This window comes from Oryzias melastigma, linkage group LG1 (genome assembly GCF_002922805.2).
Source record: "Oryzias melastigma strain HK-1 linkage group LG1, ASM292280v2, whole genome shotgun sequence".
In the NCBI taxonomy this organism is placed as follows: domain Eukaryota; kingdom Metazoa; phylum Chordata; class Actinopteri; order Beloniformes; family Adrianichthyidae; genus Oryzias; species Oryzias melastigma.
In genome coordinates, this window is record NC_050512.1 from 11,687,292 (window position 1) to 11,704,984 (window position 17,693).

Here is a 17,693-nt window from a genome sequence, read left to right on the forward strand (position 1 = left end):
GTACTCCTCTTTTTATAATCTCACTTGGAAGCTCCCACACAAACTCTTAAGAGGCGTTGCTATTGTTTAAGGCACGCGCGAATGTACCATTAGAACTTTCTTGTGATACTGGGTTCCTTGTCTCCCTACCACATGAAACAGCGCAGGCCCTCCGAGCTGCATTTCACCTTTTGTGTGTGTGTGTGTGTGTGAAGCAGCAGTTTAGTGTGTGTTTAGAGGAATTCAAAAGTAACCATTTGTCTGACTTCCTGTGCAAACAGGAAATTGTGCCTGTGCCATATTTTTTTGCTTTTAGAGGGTCAGAAATTGTCTGTGGTAGGAGCATTTTTTGTTTATTTTTCATACTTTTGATAACTTTTGGGTGTCTTGGACAAGTGGTATTGAACGGACGTTAGTTAATTGTGGAGAAATCCTAACCGTGGATTGGTGGGTTACTATTGCAAGCAGTGGTATAGTGTAGTGTAGAGGTTAACACTGTCCCCTCATCACAAGAGGTACACCTTTTTTTAAATGGCTAAATTTATTCTATCACACTACTAGAAGCTTACTGTTTAAAAAAAAATACTTGTAGTAATATGTTCAGGATGCCTTTTTCTCTCTCATTAAGAAAAAAGCAAACAAAAAAAAAAGTAAAAATCACAGTCTAAATTTAAACATTTATGTATCTCCAGATTGCCACAATTTTAAATAATACATTTATGTAACATTCACTGGAAAAAAAAAAAAAATTAAACCAATAGTCTATCCTCTCTCGTCACAGTTCAGACGGCAGAAGGATGGAATAAAAAGTAATGTTCTATGTGGGTCTTGATCGGCCAAAAAATAAAAATAAAAAAAGCATCTCTGATAGTGTTTGGGGGGCGAGCAAAATGTGGAGGAGGGCCGGATCCGGCCCCCGGGCCGTAGTTTGAGAACCACTGCTCTAAAGAGAACAGTCTAAGGATAGAAGCTGTAAAAGAGGTTAATGGATTACAAAGTATAGAAATCCTACTATAAAAACAGCTCAATTTTACCTTATTTAGCTTTACTTATTTAGTTTAGCAATGTTTATCTTAGCTTAGCTTGCAGTGTATTAGCTTAGTTTCGCTCCGGGGTCTCCAACTTTAAACACTTAAAGACCACTATTTAGAGCAACTCCTATTGTTACTATTATGATCCATAAACTTTCTTTCCTGAGAATAAAAACACACAGATAAGGAAAAAAATCGCTTATGTACAAAATATGTAATAGTTTATTACCTCTTACAAATGTTCACATGACTTCCTTTCAAAATAAAAGACAGTTTTTGTCACATATGATCATCCCAAATCAGTTTTAAAGTGTAATGTCAGCAGTAATTAAAACATTTTTTATTTTTTTTGTTTGTGGTGCATCTCAATCAGAAATATATAAGTCTAATTAACTAAAAGCAATAAAATCAGATCTAAGTGACCCTTACTGTAGTTTTTGAATCATAAGGCGCACTTAAAATACTTGACTTTGTTCTGTTTGTTAAACTATGAAGCCCAACTGCTGGATTGTTGAAGCATTTTGAGTTAGTTTACTTTACTTCTTTTTTGCCACATTGTTGGGGTAAAACAGCCTCATGTTGCTCTGGAGCCACAGGCTGCAGACCCCTGGTGTAGCTTATTGAAGCTTTGCTTATCTTTGCTAAGCTAACTTAAAACTTACTTAACTTTTTTGCCTCTTGATAAAAGCTGGAGGCCACATTACCGTCTAGTTTTACGTCAAAATCATGAGTTTGTTTGTTTTTACCACCCACTGACTCTCCGCCAGAACGTTGAAACTACCGGATTATTGTCTGCAGTTGCACTGAGGAAGCCTCTGAGCCAAAAGACAACATGTGAATCAAGTTCATTTAAATGTTTCTCTGCAAACTTCTGCTCCAGACTTTCAGTTCTCGCAACGTCTTTTATTCTTTTTCTGTCTTTGATTAAAAGCAGAAATAAAGGTTCGGAAGTGCTGACTGAGAAAAAGACCTCTTTTGACGGGTATTTATTCAGTTTTTCTGTAAATCAAGAAAAGGAAGTGTCCTTTTTTGTCAGTCCAGCAAGTGTCATAGGGGGAGCCTAAAGTTTTCAAAATGTAGCAAAAAAAGAAAACCCCATTTATATTTTTGGAGATCAATATTTTGCTCAAACTGCAAATAAGCTTTTATCCTAAATTAAAACTTTCAAGTCAACACTCTTCTGATCACATGTTTGTGGGAATATTTTAGCACCTTAAATGCAATGCTAACTAGACATTTTGTGATTTAAAAATCAAAGAATTAAAACTGAAATCTTTTTATCAGACACAACAATCAATTTAGTGCAGACCCATATGGGGAAACCCTGTAGTTTTGTTTTTGATCACTTCCGTTGTAACCTCTTTTAGCTGAGTTTGCTCATTTTGATAAGATTCTCCAAGAAGAGAAAAGGGTCAAAGTTGAATAATTTAACATGAAGATTTGGCCAGAAGGATTTTTCTGGCATTCTGCCCTCTTTTTCTCCTTCATTAACTTTCATCTACCCACAATGCAACAATGTTTGTGTTTGTCTTTCACAGGTCATCAACACGTTGTCCATCCTGTCCCATTCACCTATTGCTCTACAGAGAGGACTTCAGTGAGTAGATTCTTATATGTGCATAAAGTCAAATGTGACCAGCTATTATAATCATTTAGGTTAACTTTCATAAACTTGCGTTGCATTTCATAATAATTATATTTTACTTTATTTTGGTTTATAAATAGTGTTTTTTCTGGCCTGCTTGTTGACTATTGTTTGTTTCCAAAAATAAATATCTTAACCCCTTGTTGATCTAAATTTGCATGAAGCTATTTCGATAAAGAAAGGTCTCTTAATTCAAGTCATTTTTGCTCTTTTCCAGGCCGTTTCCCATGGAAGAATGTGCCTCTGATGATGAAATCTATAGCGGACTGTCTGACCTAATAGAGTAAGCCGCTTAATCAATCATTCCACACTGTTTCTCTAAGGAAAACGGAGGTCAAAAAAGTATTATTGTTTTAAGCTAAGGGGCTGACAACCTTCACCTCCAGTGGAGCATTTTAAAAATAACCTATTTTAGTAATTGTGTTTAATAATGTTATTTACTTTTACCTATTACATTTGTTATTGAGGTTAGAAGACCATGCTGATGATTTATTTGGTTGTTGCTAATTACTGGTTGCAGTAGTTGAAGCTAAAAATTCATATTAAAAACAGTTTGTGTTTTTTACCATAATTATTTGCAATGTATCGATAAAATTATAAATTCTCTATACTTTTAATGGCAGTTGTATTTTATTTAGTTTTAAAATTTCATGTCCTGCAGCCTATTTTCTTTTACCACTTGCGTTTATGTGTGTTTGCATGTTTTTATTTTTTGTTGTATGGGTTTTTGTCAAGCATCTTGAGGTGCAGCATAGTGTCTGAAAAATATTACATAAATACAGCAAAAGTTGAAAATGAAAAATAATAATAAAAAAGAAATAGAACAATTTTTGGGGAGAACAAATAATGGGATTTTCCATTAAAACCCTGAACCAACTACAACTTTACACAAGTAAAGTTAGTGATAACAAAAAACCAACTGTGTTTATCTCATCTTCTAGTGACACTGTGGATGAAGATGATGACTTTTATGATTTTGTGGAAGATGAAGAAAACGAAGGGGATGATATCTATGAAGACTTGATGAAAACAGGCGAACCGCCTGAGAATGTGAGTGACTCAAGTAAAAGATTTAACTTCTATCGGATAAAAATGACTTTTTACAGTTTTTTTTATAATTTCATCTGATGACCTTAACCTGTGGCTACCAGATTTAACCTTTGGGATCATATAAATTGGGTTTGACAAAGTTGACCCTCCAGTCTATTTTATAAATTCCTGATTTTGATTTGAAAAACTTCAAAAGTGACTATTTTTAGAATATCAAATGATGGTTTTTGTAGAGAACAGTTTTTGTAATCATAATTGCTATGTTTCCATTTTTTATTTTGTTCAAAACCAGACATAAGGACTGTTATCTCTGTGATATTTGACGACCACAAATGAAATAAAAAGCTTTAAGTTCCAAATGATTCAAGAATGTTGCTAAAAATATGTTAATGTGGATAAATACATAACTTTAAATGACACAAAAATGATTTATGTGAAGTATTAGGTAAACTAAGCAAAAAAAAGTACTTTCTTTCTTTTTTTACTGTTATTTTTCTAAGATAAATTTAGCAATTCCTTTAAAGCCAGGAAACAAAGTTCTTTGTCCCTAAAAGAAATTAAAAAAAATATTTTAAAAAATAATTGCTATTTTATTGTTGTTTTTGTGTGCCTGTGTTCATTCAGCATCAGAAGACTGGTGTGGACAAGCGGGAGTGCTGCCTGCAGGAAATCCGACAAACTGAGGAAAAATACACAGATACACTGGAGTCAATACTACAGGTGTGCACTCAAACAGGATCAACAGTCACCTTCTGCCTCCTCCATGAAGTGAGAGCAGGGAGGAGTTTATGGAGATGAAATGACCCATTCATACACACACAGAAGGAACTGACTTTATATGCAAATCTATACTCAAATTAACCACAGCACTTCTTTTCTGTGCAGCACTTTATGAAACCTCTTGAAAGGTTTCTCCAGGTTGGAGACCTTGAAAGTATCTTCATCAACATAAAGGTTTGTGAGGAAATGCTGTTGCGTGGGCTTCATCTAAGCTGTCACTGACATGACTTGACATAACGTGCAGGAGTTGGCCGCCACCCACCGGCGCCTTCTGGAAGAAGTCCGGAGCTCCATCTTAGGTCACGGAGCGAAAAATCTGTACCAGGTGTTTGTGAACTACAAGGAAGAGTGCGTAGTTTTTCTCCAAAGAAGTCCCACTACAGTGGACACATGCACTCGTTTCATGTTGTGTGTCTCCGTAGGTTGTTACTGTATGGTTACTACTGTAGTCAAGTGGAGGCAGCAACCAAACACCTGGACAGGCTTTCCAATACGAGGGAGGACATCAGGATGAAACTGGAGGTGAGGAGGTCTCCTGAGCTCAACCAGGAGATGTCAGAATGAGCAAATCACACTCCAACTGTATTTTTTTTTCTGTTGTAAAATCGTTTCTAGTGTCCTTTTAATTTTGATGATACAGTTTTTAGCCAAATTCAAAAAGCTTGTGTGTTTTTTTTCAATACATATTTTCTGCAGAGTGGGAGGAGTTTATCAGAAGTTCTGGACTGTAGGTGTGGTAATAACCCTACTCTGAAAAAAGTGAAACATTGGATCATTTGACAAAAGTTCTGTAATTTGCTACATTTAAAATGATTAGTTTGTATCAAACTACAATTTTGAGTTGTTTGACTAAATCTGGACTTCGGTCCATGAAGATCTTCACTTCCTCGTCCCAGCTGACATCCGGATCAGAACCATACGGCTGGACATTACTGATAATGCTGGACATTTTCATGTAGCAGCGGTGAAGATTTATGCTAGCGAGACACAGAGCTGTCATAATCAAACGGGGGGTACTCAGCTCAGCTCCAAATGCCACGCCCCCCCAGAGGAGATTTTGGAAAGAGAGGCTTCAGATTAACATAAAAAATGGCTTTTTAAGACATTTAGGTTCTGGGATTTTGGTTAAAAACTTCATAATCATAATTAAAACACTACTGAGAATGTTTGTTTTTTTAAATAAAAAAAAATGTCATTTGTGGACTTTAACACTTGCTTAAACACTTAAACACACAATCTTTAACATAGTATAACTTGTCAACCGTTCCATTCCATTAGATTCTGAAGCAGAAAAGCGAATATTTCTCCTTTTCTGCTTCAGAATATCCTTGAATTACATTGATCGCATTAACGGTTGACAAGTTACAGTAAATGAAAGAACATCAAGGGTTAAGGAGAATGTTTATTCTTATTTTCCTCAGGAGTGTTCAAAGAGAGCAAACAATGGGCGTTTTTCACTGAGAGATTTACTCATGGTTCCTATGCAGAGAGTCCTCAAATATCATCTGCTGCTACAGGTACGTTTTTGCATTGACACCACCTGAGGTTTCTCATTTTTCTATGGTTTGAACGTTTGTTTTGGGTTTGCAGGAGCTGGTCAAACACACCACAGACGCATCAGACAAAGAGAACCTTCGAAAGGCCTTGGATGCCATGAAGGTGTGTTTGCATGTTTTCATCTATCAGTGACTCTGTTGTTTTAGTTGTGTAATGCGTTGCGTGTTTGTGTGCGTTCAGGACCTGGCACAGTGTGTCAATGAAGTCAAACGAGACAATGAGATCATTAAGCAAATAACCACCTTTCAGATGTCCATTGAAAACTTGGTGAGGGCCCTTTGAATGCTTTGTCCCTGTCAGGTTTCTTCTCTCTACTCATCTCAGCTCTTCTCTGCTCTTCAGACTCAGTCTCTGGCTCTTTATGGTCGCCCCAAGATCGACGGAGAGCTGAAGATCTCCAGCTCGGAGAAAAAGTCCAAGCAAGACAGGTGTCGTGCATGTGTATCTCAATAGTTGAATTCTAGACCGCGTCTGTTGTCTGAGCCTGAGTTTGCTTCCTTTCTCAGATACGCCTTCCTTTTTGATAAGGCCGTGATCGTTTGCAAGAAGAAAAGCGGCGAGACGTTTGAGCTGAAGGAAATCCTTGAACTAAATCACTACCAATTACGAGATGAAGTTTCAGGGGAGAAGGAAAACAAAAAGGTAGTTTTGTTGTCGCCTCGGGTGTGTCGAGGGAATTCGCCGAACTCACACCGTTGTCTGTGCACAGTGGGCCCATTTCTTCCTGCTGCTGGACTGCTATGGCAGATGTGGATACGACTTCTACTTCAAAACGAGGGAGCTGAAGAAGAAATGGCTGGAGCAGTTTCAGATGGCAATGTGAGCTTTCAAAGTAGCACAAGCTTCACATAAATTGTGTGTTGTTTTGTTTCCTAACAACCAACGGCGTACTTCCCTCCTCTCTGTGACGTTTGGTTCTTGTTTGGTTGCAGGTCAAACATGAATCCGGATAACTACTCAGCAAATAACCATGATTTTCAGATGCACTGCTTTGAGGACACGACATCCTGCAAGGCCTGCTTGATGCTGTTGAGGTATGTTTGTCTTCAGTTCCCAGAACTCATATCAAAAGGAGGAGCAGCAGACAGCTCACACGTGTCTGTGCTGTCCACAGAGGGACCTTTTTCCAGGGGTATCAGTGTTCTCGCTGTAAAATGGCCGCACATAAAGAGTGTTTAGGCAGAGTTCCAGGCTGTGGACGAAATTCTGGTCTGTATGCTTACATTTATTTAAATGTGTTCAAATATTTTATGATTATTAAGTCTTACAGTAGATTTTTCTTTTAAAATTATAGGTAATTCTGCCACTTTAAAGAAGGTACGTCTGCTGTTTTCGCCTAAATTCTAGGTTTTTTTTTTGGTTTTGTTTTTCTTCTCACAGTTTCACACACTTTATCAGAAGTTTTTTTCAGTTTGTGTTCAATTCTCTCCTGCAGAATAAAACACAAAAAGCACCAGGACCTCCTAGCTTTGGTAAGAAAAGCCTAAAAAATTTTTAGTGATTGGTTATTTTACTATTTAAGCCTTAAATTATTGAAGATGTCTTTATTTTTCTTTTTAAAAAGCAGGACTGATGTGTTGATTTCAAACCTCATACGGTCTTTTCATGGTCTTGGTTTCTTCTTTCAGGCTTTCCTAAGATGGAGGTGAATCAGGAATATTACAGCTTGCCTCCGCCTCCTGTGGGTTTCGGACAGCCACTTCAGCTTTCCAAAGGGGACCTGATTGAGCTGACCCGTGCTGACCCTGACCAGGCCTGGTGGGAGGTAAAACCCTGGCTTTTGTTATTTTAAAGAATTTATCCCGCATCACTTTGTTAAGCTCTCCCGGTCCATGTATGGAGGCATCAATTTTAATTTGTTCTTTTAGGTGCTACTCCGATCATCTTTTGATATATTTTCTAAGTGCTCCTAATGGCTTTTTAATTGTGATTATGCCATTTATAGTCTCCCCAAAAAGACGATTATAAGCAGGACCATTGGCGTAAGAGTAAACCTGCCCCTACTTCTCGTCATCCATCATTTGACATTCTCTCCCACTAGCTTACAGCCTCTCATAACCCCAGGAAACCATCAACAGTGCAACAAAAATGGGAAGCTGTACAGTTTTGAGTCAGATTCCAGCTTAGACAGACGTACCTGGATCTATTCGTCTACAAAAGGATGCATCAGAATGGAGCGGAGCAGGAAGCTTGTGGCCTTGTATCTTCTACGTCACAGCTACAAGTTTTTTCCAACCGCATTTTTTATTTTGTCTGCTCTTGACTCACTACGATTGGATTAAAGAAATACTCCAAAATTACATTTTGCATAAATGAAAACTAGTCTGACTTTAATTTTAGAACAATTTATAGGAGTTGAAAAAGACCTTTGGTCATTTTAGATTTTAAAAAGTACTTTGAATGTTTTAGAATTTAAAAATACTATGTGGACGTCATTTAATGCTGATTTATTTTATTTATAATAACCCCAACAGCAAAATTACTTGTTTTGGTCTTTTTTTCACCCTTTTATTATTTAATTTAGCTCAGTTTACTCTGTAAAACTATTTTTTATATTTGATTACAACTCACTCAGATATTTCACAATCTCTTTTTGCTCTGATTTAACTCTAAACCATGTTAAGAAACAAATCCACCTTAAGAAACCTGCTTTACCTGTGTCTCATGGGGCAAACAGACTTGATCCAAGGAGGGAAATGCTAGTTATTTATATTTGTCTGCATCTTTCAGGGAAGAAATCTCAGCACGGGCCAAATGGGATGGTTCCCCTGCCAAAAAGTTCACCCTTACATCTCAGTGAGTTTTTTTTTTTTGACTATCTATCAAATTTACTGTATTTTATGACAGATTAATTTTTAAATAGAGTTGAAACTTGAATATTTACTGATTGATTTACTGCACTAAAGTTATCAAGCAGTAGATCATAAAAAACTGTTACCACCATGACCACAAACTCATAACTTCTTTTTTTATTTTTTCCAGAAGCCGGCCCCAAACCTGTCAGTCTACAACTGGTGAGTGTGAACGGGAAGCGAAGCACACAAAGCCACAGTTAGCGTCATGGTCAGACAGATTTCTGCACTGCTCTTCCTATGACAGGGAGATATACAAGAGAGCTAACACAGAAAACAGGACTAAACAAAACCACAAAAATAGAAGCAGATGCAGAGAAGGGCTGGTGGTTTTGAAGCAGAGTATACTGTTTTACAGCAACGCTGAGTGAATGCAGAACCTTTCCATTCTATACAAAGATAAAAAAAATCTTACTTAATGTTTGAGAATTTTGAATAAACTGCTTTCTTTGATGATAAAAAAAATGTTTTTTCATTTGGTATTATCCTTTAAGTCAAATCCCGATAACAAAGTGTTCTACTTATTTATTTATTTATTTATTTATTTTGTGAAATGTAAGAAAATCTATTAAAAACTCAACTAACAGTAAGAGATTTACATATTTATTAGATCTACACCTGCTTTTTAGTATTAAACAAATATACATATATTGATCTATTGACTATAGATCTTAGAAAATTTAATAGAGACTCCATATTTTAACAAAGTGTTCAAAATGTGTCTTAGAACAGACAAGATATTTGTGTCGCTCCATAAAAGATCACAGATGATGAAGTACTAATGTGGCTTCAGAGGAAGATGTACTTTATTAAACACTTCTGCCTTGCCAACTAAAATCAGATGCAACTACTTGAAATGCAAAGTGTTTCTAAAATTGAAGAAATAAAACAGGAAATGTATGAAATGACGTCTTTATGAAAGATGGAGAAGTGAAGGAGAGTCTGAGCTAGTCTTTGTTCTTCAGCTGTAAGAGGTAAAAATAAGTGTTTCCCTACAAACTCTGATGGAAAATTAACCCTTGCTCTTATTGGGCGATAGGTTTGCCGGGAACATGGACCGCACTGCAGCCAAAAACCTTTTAATGTCTCGCTCTGATGGAACCTTCCTGGTGCGGCAGAAAGATGGCGGGGAATTCGCAATCAGCCTGAAGTGAGAATATATTCATTTCTGTTTTATGTTTTATTTTCTGAAACAAAAATGTGTTAAACTGAGTTGAACACATTTTACGTGACAACATCCTTAAGAATTCAGATCATTCTGATCGTATATCTGAGGAAGTGAGGAAGGAGAGAACAGGAAACTGACTGAGGACTTTTCATATGGTGTGAAAAATTTTAATATATATATATTTAAATATAAATGAAATTGTAAATTCTGCTAATAGTATTTGTACAGAATAAATCCATCTCTAGTAACATCAGTCATCCTCTCAATTACCCATTCTGCCATTCTGCTTTAAATGCAAAATGAATCAGAATATTGTTTAAAAAAGCTCAGTTGCAGAAGAAGATATATCTTTTCATGCTCTAATAATACTCTTACTGCACTGACTCAGCAAAAACCTGCCCAAGATTATATAGATTATGTAGTTTGACATGATACAGACGCAAATAATATTCTCCACAACAACTTCCCATATCAACTTTCAAATTAAAAGCTTGGAGAATTAGGGAGGTAAAAGGCGCTGCAGTACCCTCAGCTGTACAGAAGTCATTTGATTATCAGTAATTATCAGGGTATTTTTTGCAGCTCCAGAGCTGTGCTGCAAACAGACTCCATCGCAAACTCCTGCATACACACAGCAAAAAAAAAAAAACTGTTAAAATTGGGTTATGCAACAGGAAATGAACCGCAGAGCACGTGAAGACAGCTTTGCATGTGCAGAAGCACAAAGCTCCCGGTGACCTAAAAGTTTCGTTTAATTTTCCCACAGTGATATAAAAAAAAACTAATCAAGCGAGACAGGAAACAAGAACTCCAGTTTATTGCTGTTAAATGTACTTGGTTTTCCTTCCTTTTTTGGCATATTTTTAGTTGAATAAGTGACTCTTTGACAGAAACTGTTGCATCTCTGGGGCTGTTATTTCACTTTTGCTTTTTTGAACCAACTATTTCCTTTTTCTAACATACATTTATAGTTTAAAAATACTTCAGTTGTCGCTGAAGGCTTTCATAGGTAATCCTAGAATTAAATTGGAATTTACTAATTACTTTAAAAGCCTTATTGTGTTAACATTTTTTTTTTGTATTACAGAGCTGTTTGTGTCCTGTTTTGTGTAATTCTGAAGTGAACTCACCGTTACACTACAGAACCTTTGAATCATATGAGCAGTATTTTACCCCTGTTTAGACTAGAATCACCTGTAAACCTTTGAAGTTGTTGCTTTTTTATTATAATTTAGTTGAAAAACCAGTTATTCTCTCTTAGAATAATATCAGGTTATCCATTTGACTGAATGTTACACCGACACCTGTAGTTTTTACAGAAGTGAATGGATCTTTGTTCCTACTTTTTGAGTACAACTTCTCAGTTTGCATTTGAATTGCTTTGTGAGTTTGATTTTATGTGGGGTTACACAATGGAACATTTAAGCACTAAAAGAACACCATGTACTGTGATAGGTCCTCCATTCATCAAGGTTTTATGTACTTGAACTATTTTGTTACCCATAATTCCTGTTGCGGTTTTAAACACCTTGAAAAATGTACTAAAGTTATGTTTTTTCCCCTTTATTTAGATTGTGTTTTTACTCTCTATGTGCTTTTTTTTCTTGACCTCTATATTTTATAGGTTCAACATGGACATCAGACACATTAAGATCACCACCAGTGACGGCCTGTACCGCATTAATGAGAAGAAAGCCTTCAAGTGTTTAACTGTAAGCCTCACAGTGGCCACAACATTTAAACTACACAGACAGAAATTATTAAAGTGCCACTTCGATCATCTTTGATCTATTTTCTAAGGGTTTTTAGTAGTTTTTTAAATCAAAATCAAAACATGTCCCACCTCGTTGCTGAGAGCTCTCTGTTTACATGCTCTCCTGCTAACTTATACCCCCATACAACCCTAACGTCACTGGTGCAACAAAAAAATGGGAGCAATATTGGAGCTATCCAGCCGTACAGTTTAAATCCAGATGTCAGCTCAGACGAGGAACATGAAGACATAAATGGATCTGTTTGTTTACTACTAGATGCATCAGAATGGAGTAGAGCAGGGGCCCGTTTCAAGAAGCAGGTTCAACAAATTTAGAGTTCGAACCTGAACTTAGAGTCACTGGACTCAAAATTCTCAAACTCAGGGTTTTCGGTTCCAGAACAGCTGAAAATGTTTGATTCAATCAACTTGAAGTTGTCAGAACCAGAATCAGGTGTGAGCGTCGCGACCATAAAAAGCCCTGATCAATGGAGCAAAGACAGCATGATTCACCATGGCAACGGGAGCAAACAGCTGAGTTACGTACTTCCGGCGAGGGAAATTGATAAGTTCCTTCAAGCATATGCCGACTATAGGAGCACATTTACTGCAAGAAAAGCAACACAGCTGCAGCGGTAGAACAGAGAGAAAATATCTGCAGTTATTTGAATCATTTCTAATAATGAATAAATAATGTCAGGAAGGTTATTTTGTCTCTTGTTGAGTAAGGAGTGGTTTTTGATCTGTTACCAATCTAATAAGTAATCTCCGTGATCGTAACCCCCCACCTACACACACAGATATCACTGCACGCTAAAAAGAAACTGTAGCTGCCTGGCATATGTTAAAAAAGTATTTATTTAATTTTAATTCTCAAGACTTAAAAAATATTCGCCGATTTTTTTTAAACGTAAAAATAACTTTCCGTAGCCGAACTCGCTACCTCTGCAGTGGGAGGCAGCGTTGCTATCAATTGAGCTAATGTGTGAGGCAAGTCCTGGACGGTGGATAAGTCCACATCCTTCTCCGGTGTTTGACATTCCTTAGTTCCTATTGTTAAGGGTTTAAAATAAGGAAAAGAAAACTTAATTTTTTAATAGCGAGTCCCTGGAAAAACTCACTATTTATAATATCGCTGAAATAAAAATGAATCGGGAAACTGCAGTCAATCGACTCGTGTCCTCCAAATCCTCTACCGACGTAAATAACATTTCCTCTGGATTAATCAGCCTCCTCTCTACATGATCCTCTATGAATGAACATGTTATTTTGGTTTCTGAGTGGTGAAAACGTGACGTCTCTAATGTGAATGTTCTCTAAATGTTAATGAAGAACTCATATTTGAACATCTTTCACTTTAAAAAGGGGCGGAGACCGCAGAGAACTCTAAGTTTCCTGAAGAAAACCTGCTACCGACCAGGTTTCGTTCACAGACTCAGTTACCATAGTGATTGATTCTGAGTTCATCCTAACCCGCTTCTTGGAACGGGCTTGGTTTCGCCCACTTTCCCGGGTTTGAGTTATCCCTCTTTCTGGAACCGAAAACTCAGAGTTTTGCCGAATTTGGAGTTCACGAACTCTGAGTTCCAACAAAACCTGCTTCTTGAAACGGGCCCCAGGAAGCTTGTGGCCCACCCTCTGTTGTTTCTACATTACAATTAAGCTCTTTTACCAACTGCATTATTTTGTCTTCTCCTGATTCACTACGATTTGAATAAAGAAACACTTAAAATGCAATTTAATCTTAATCTTTTAAATATATGCCCTCATCATCTAAAAAATGCCACAAGAATGTGTTAAAAACACAATTTTCCTCAGAGTGGGTCTTTAAATGACTCGTTTGTCAATCATCTATTTATATTAAAATGTTAATCATCTTCTTGTGTGTGTTTTTTTTTTTTTCTTTTTAGGATATGATTCAGTTTTACCAGCAGAACTCCCTAAAAGAATATTTTCGGGATGTGGACACCACGTTACGCACGCCTTACAAGCAACCAGAGCAAAGCAACTCGTCCAACAACACACAAAATGCTGCACCAGGTACTGGCAATCTGCATCTCTTTTGCAAGTCATCCAGACAAGCAGTCCAGAGAGACAGAAATGACTCATGTGTGGTTCATTTTTTAAGAAAACTTTTAGAACTATGCTGCAATGTGGGCTGTTTCCAGCAGGGGGCAGCATGAAGTACTTTGGTGTAGCCAGAGCCAGGTATGACTTCTCCGCCAGGGACCGCTCAGAGCTGTCACTGAGGGAGGGCGACACCATCAAAATCCTCTCCAAGAAGGGTCACAGCGGCTGGTGGAAAGGAGAAGTCTACGGAAGGGTGAGACTCCCCAAACATCCACACACGTTCAAAAAGATGTTTTATAAAATAATTTAATCACCAAATCCATCTGTTTTTACCCTCCAGGTGGGCCTTTTTCCTTCCAACTATGTGGATGAAGATTACTCTGATTACTGCTGACGTACCAACACATTATTTGAATGTGAAAGTAATATATATGTGAGGGTCTGCATATATGTGCTTGAATGTGGTTTGTTTTGAATGAATGAGTGAATGGTATTGTGGTGCGCCGTCATATAAATAAACAGTTGAACTAAACAGACTTGCATGGCTTGTGTGGAGCTCAAACTTAACATTAACTAATCATAAAATAACCTTAAAAATGACTAAAATGAGAGACACTACTCTTTACATACTTATAAGCCTATAGGGCACTATGTCACAGAAACATTGTTTCATCTGGTGTGTTTTGTTGAAGGGTTGGTTGTACTCACAGATATGTCTCTAAATTAACAGCTTTCCACCAGCATTCAATTAAAGATTGAAAAAAATAATCATATTTTTGTTATTTTTATTTAAACCTAAAATAAAACCACATTTACATGACTTAATTAACCACTAGCTTTCATCTTCTTTAAATGAACTTTTTCTACTTCTGTCCTAAAATACACATTTTAAAATCTTTATTCTTCACAAAAATAAAGAGACTCCTTAATATGTTTATTTGATGTACTACCAAGTAATTTGAGCAGACAACAGTCACCACTTACTTGTTCCTTTCAGATTTATTTTAAAAATATCAAAACAAACAAAAAATGACTGCAAAGTAACAAGTTTTACATTTTAGATGGTGATCAAAAAATTAAAGTTGAGCTAGATGGCGCTCTCTTCCCAGCTGTAATGTCACATGGTGGATGTTTCCAGCTGCACACTGGTTTGTGTCTCCAGATCTGATGCTTCCATCAGACCCGGTCGTCCTCCTTCTGCTATTGGTAGTACAACTCCAGATTCATGCCATCATGGATTTCATCTGAAGAGGCTGCAGTTAAGAATGGATCTGTGACATAACAGGGCTCAAATTAACTCACAAATTAGCTGAAACAGAAAATAGAATTAATTACCTTAATATTATCTAATGGAGGGGTCTGGAATCTTTGACACTAAAGGAATCGTTTGGTATCGAGGTATCTTAATTTTGGTGTTTTTCTCAGCAGTCGTACAAAAAAAGGCAATTTTACCAATATTAGACTACCTCAGTTTAAAATCTTAACAAAAATGACAAAACTTAAATTATTTATTTAAAGAATTGGGATTCTTATTTAAAGCCAAAGAGCCAGATGTTGCTCCAGAGCATCAGGTTGCAATGCAGACCCCTGATCTAATGAATCACTTTCTGGGTTTAAAATACTGCAGAAATTAATGGAAAATAATCGGTCCTGCATCAGCTTAGTAGAGGCAAAGTCGGTTCATCAAAAGGATACAGTCACCAAGAGACACGTGATCCTTGAAGATTGTGTACCTATTAAAACAAAACACAATTTACTAAATGATAAAGGCAAAAATGCAACATTAATTGTGGTACAAAGTAAAAAAAAAAGGCAAAGGAAGATCATGTTACCATTTCTTTAGTACAATTTTGTCATATCGTGTTCCCGTCTGCGCTGCAATGAGTTTCTTCAGGTCTCCAATCGTGTCTTCCGAGCTGTGCAAGGAAGTTGAGGAGCATTTTGCCGCCATAGAAAACCCTTAAAAACAAACACTACCAGCTTATCTGGAACCACTAAACCAGGATCTACAAATATTATTCCTATTTGCAAATTTTCAATAACAAACTCTTGTTAGTGGCTTTAGGCTACCCACTTTGCACACACATGTATTTGATATCTAAATCTGTAATTTGACATTTACAGCTATAAATACGCATTTTGCATTTATTCATAGAGGTGTATAGCACATCATCATTTAGATCTGTGACAGACGATTGTCCTGCAGCTATTTGCGTCGCGGTCCCATCTGTAAACAAGCCACCATTTTTCCTCAAGGAGGGTTGGGGTTAAACGGGTGATTAAATAAAGAATAATTTAGAGGGTGGGTAAATTGTCTTTTTTGTGTGCTTTAGATGCCATCTTTCAGACTTTCTGTACTACCACAGAGGTTGTTGCATCCTGAATCTGTTGGTATCTAAATTGTTATTTTTTAGGGGATTTTTGTGCATTTAAAATGTCCCAAGTAGGGTTTTGATTAGTAAAATTGTTGAAAATGAAGATGTACTGTTCTGATTGTCCGGGATATATTTTCTGTTAACAGATGAAGTTGGATTAATATGCTGAACTGCTGTTTCGATGCAAGTTTCTGATATATTTTAACCCCCAGTAGATTTCAGTAAAAGAAGGCCCTGGTTTGAATCCAAGTTGAGTTTAATCTGTGCATGTGTGGGTTTTCTTAGAAAACATGGTTCATAGATTAATTGGCGACTCTAAATTGACTCCAGGTGAGGGTTTGTGTGAGGGTGAATGGCCTGTGACAGACTGGTGACCTGGTGACCTTCATCCAACAGTAGATTGGTTGACTCCAGCTGCCCTGTGACCCCAAAAGGGACACCATGGGTACTTATGATGGATAGATGTATTTATATTTAGTAATTGTTTTTTTTAAAAAGTACACTAATAGTCTTCTAAAATATTTAAATGCTAGATCACTATAGATAGATGTGTAGGAGACCTGTACATGCAGATATATTTTAGAACACTATTGCTAGACACCAAATAGAGTAACATTAGAGTAGCCTGAGATGCCCAGTAGAAATCTACAATATATATTTATTAGTTATCTAATATAAATCTTTTGTTTGGTGAGTAATTTCAAAATCTGGATGAATAAATGTGTTTCTTAAGGAAATATATCCTGCTTTTTTCGTTAACTAACACTGTTCATTAAGCTTATTAAACTTAAACCTACGTCATTATAAATGATGTGACCTACTCATAACCAGAACATTGCAGGGCACTATTAAAACCCAAAACATCTTTCTCACAATCGCAGCTCTTTACAGAAGGATACTTGCACTTGACCCGGACTTTCTTCCCAAGACGGTCGTTGCAAATCACTTCAATCATCGTGAGTTTCTGTGTAAAAGAGGAGCAACAGTGAGCCGAAATATTGAAGTAATGTGTGAATATTTTGACCAACACCAATCGTTCACACCATTAACATGGAATGAAAAAGATGAGCAGCAATTTTAGGGTGAGCAACAGAAACTAAATTGACGATAAAATTCGACCAGCCATGTTTTGTTTAGCTAACGTTAGCTTGTGCGCATAACTGTTGCATAAACACAGAAATGAATTAAAATGCTCGCTTTAAGATCATAATAACGTTTCAACAATGTTGCTAGAAATGTTAAATGTTATAAAAATCTGACAAACATACCTAAAATGTAGCCCAAGAATGATGGATTTTCTTCACTAGTTAAAACCTTCTGGAACGCTCTCGGTGCTCATCACTGTAGAATCGATGCTGCGTGTTTTCGTCCTCTTAACCAATTAGATAGACATAAAGATGATTGACATGAGTCAAAAACCAATGACGGCACGG

General features: G+C 36.8%; 2 protein-coding genes across 8 annotated transcripts in view; one reads left to right on the forward strand and one right to left on the reverse strand.

Moving 5' to 3' along the window:
* The window catches only part of LOC112137340 (proto-oncogene vav), a 31,618-nt gene extending 17,201 nt beyond the window's left edge, over positions 1–14,417 (forward strand). For 6 of the 7 annotated variants that reach the window (XM_024259595.2, XM_024259596.2, XM_024259601.2 and 3 more), the window contains exons 6-30: positions 2,549–2,607; positions 2,873–2,938; positions 3,597–3,705; positions 4,330–4,425; positions 4,591–4,659; positions 4,730–4,833; positions 4,908–5,007; positions 5,907–6,002; positions 6,076–6,144; positions 6,223–6,309; positions 6,385–6,470; positions 6,549–6,684; positions 6,752–6,861; positions 6,975–7,076; positions 7,157–7,251; positions 7,337–7,359; positions 7,478–7,514; positions 7,671–7,807; positions 8,773–8,838; positions 9,025–9,056; positions 9,934–10,044; positions 11,687–11,774; positions 13,726–13,855; positions 13,984–14,138; positions 14,226–14,417. In XM_024259595.2, coding sequence (XP_024115363.1) covers positions 2,549–2,607; positions 2,873–2,938; positions 3,597–3,705; positions 4,330–4,425; positions 4,591–4,659; positions 4,730–4,833; positions 4,908–5,007; positions 5,907–6,002; positions 6,076–6,144; positions 6,223–6,309; positions 6,385–6,470; positions 6,549–6,684; positions 6,752–6,861; positions 6,975–7,076; positions 7,157–7,251; positions 7,337–7,359; positions 7,478–7,514; positions 7,671–7,807; positions 8,773–8,838; positions 9,025–9,056; positions 9,934–10,044; positions 11,687–11,774; positions 13,726–13,855; positions 13,984–14,138; positions 14,226–14,279 — 2,217 coding nt within the window. In that variant the 3' untranslated portion in view covers positions 14,280–14,417. The remainder of the gene's footprint in view (positions 1–2,548; positions 2,608–2,872; positions 2,939–3,596; positions 3,706–4,329; positions 4,426–4,590; positions 4,660–4,729; positions 4,834–4,907; positions 5,008–5,906; positions 6,003–6,075; positions 6,145–6,222; positions 6,310–6,384; positions 6,471–6,548; positions 6,685–6,751; positions 6,862–6,974; positions 7,077–7,156; positions 7,252–7,336; positions 7,360–7,477; positions 7,515–7,670; positions 7,808–8,772; positions 8,839–9,024; positions 9,057–9,933; positions 10,045–11,686; positions 11,775–13,725; positions 13,856–13,983; positions 14,139–14,225) is intronic. The other variant, XM_024259603.2, reaches the window with a different exon arrangement.
* Positions 14,418–14,865: 448 nt separating this feature from the next.
* On the reverse strand, positions 14,866–17,684 carry ubl5 (ubiquitin like 5). Its single transcript, XM_024259810.2, has 5 exons — positions 17,529–17,684; positions 17,134–17,224; positions 15,718–15,844; positions 15,581–15,618; positions 14,866–15,129 (listed from the first exon to the last, which is right to left on the reverse strand). The coding sequence occupies exons 2-5, from the start codon at positions 17,213–17,215 to the stop codon at positions 15,086–15,088; spliced, it is 291 nt and encodes a 96-aa protein (XP_024115578.1). The 5' UTR covers positions 17,216–17,224; positions 17,529–17,684; the 3' UTR covers positions 14,866–15,085.
* Positions 17,685–17,693: the final 9 nt, after the last annotated feature.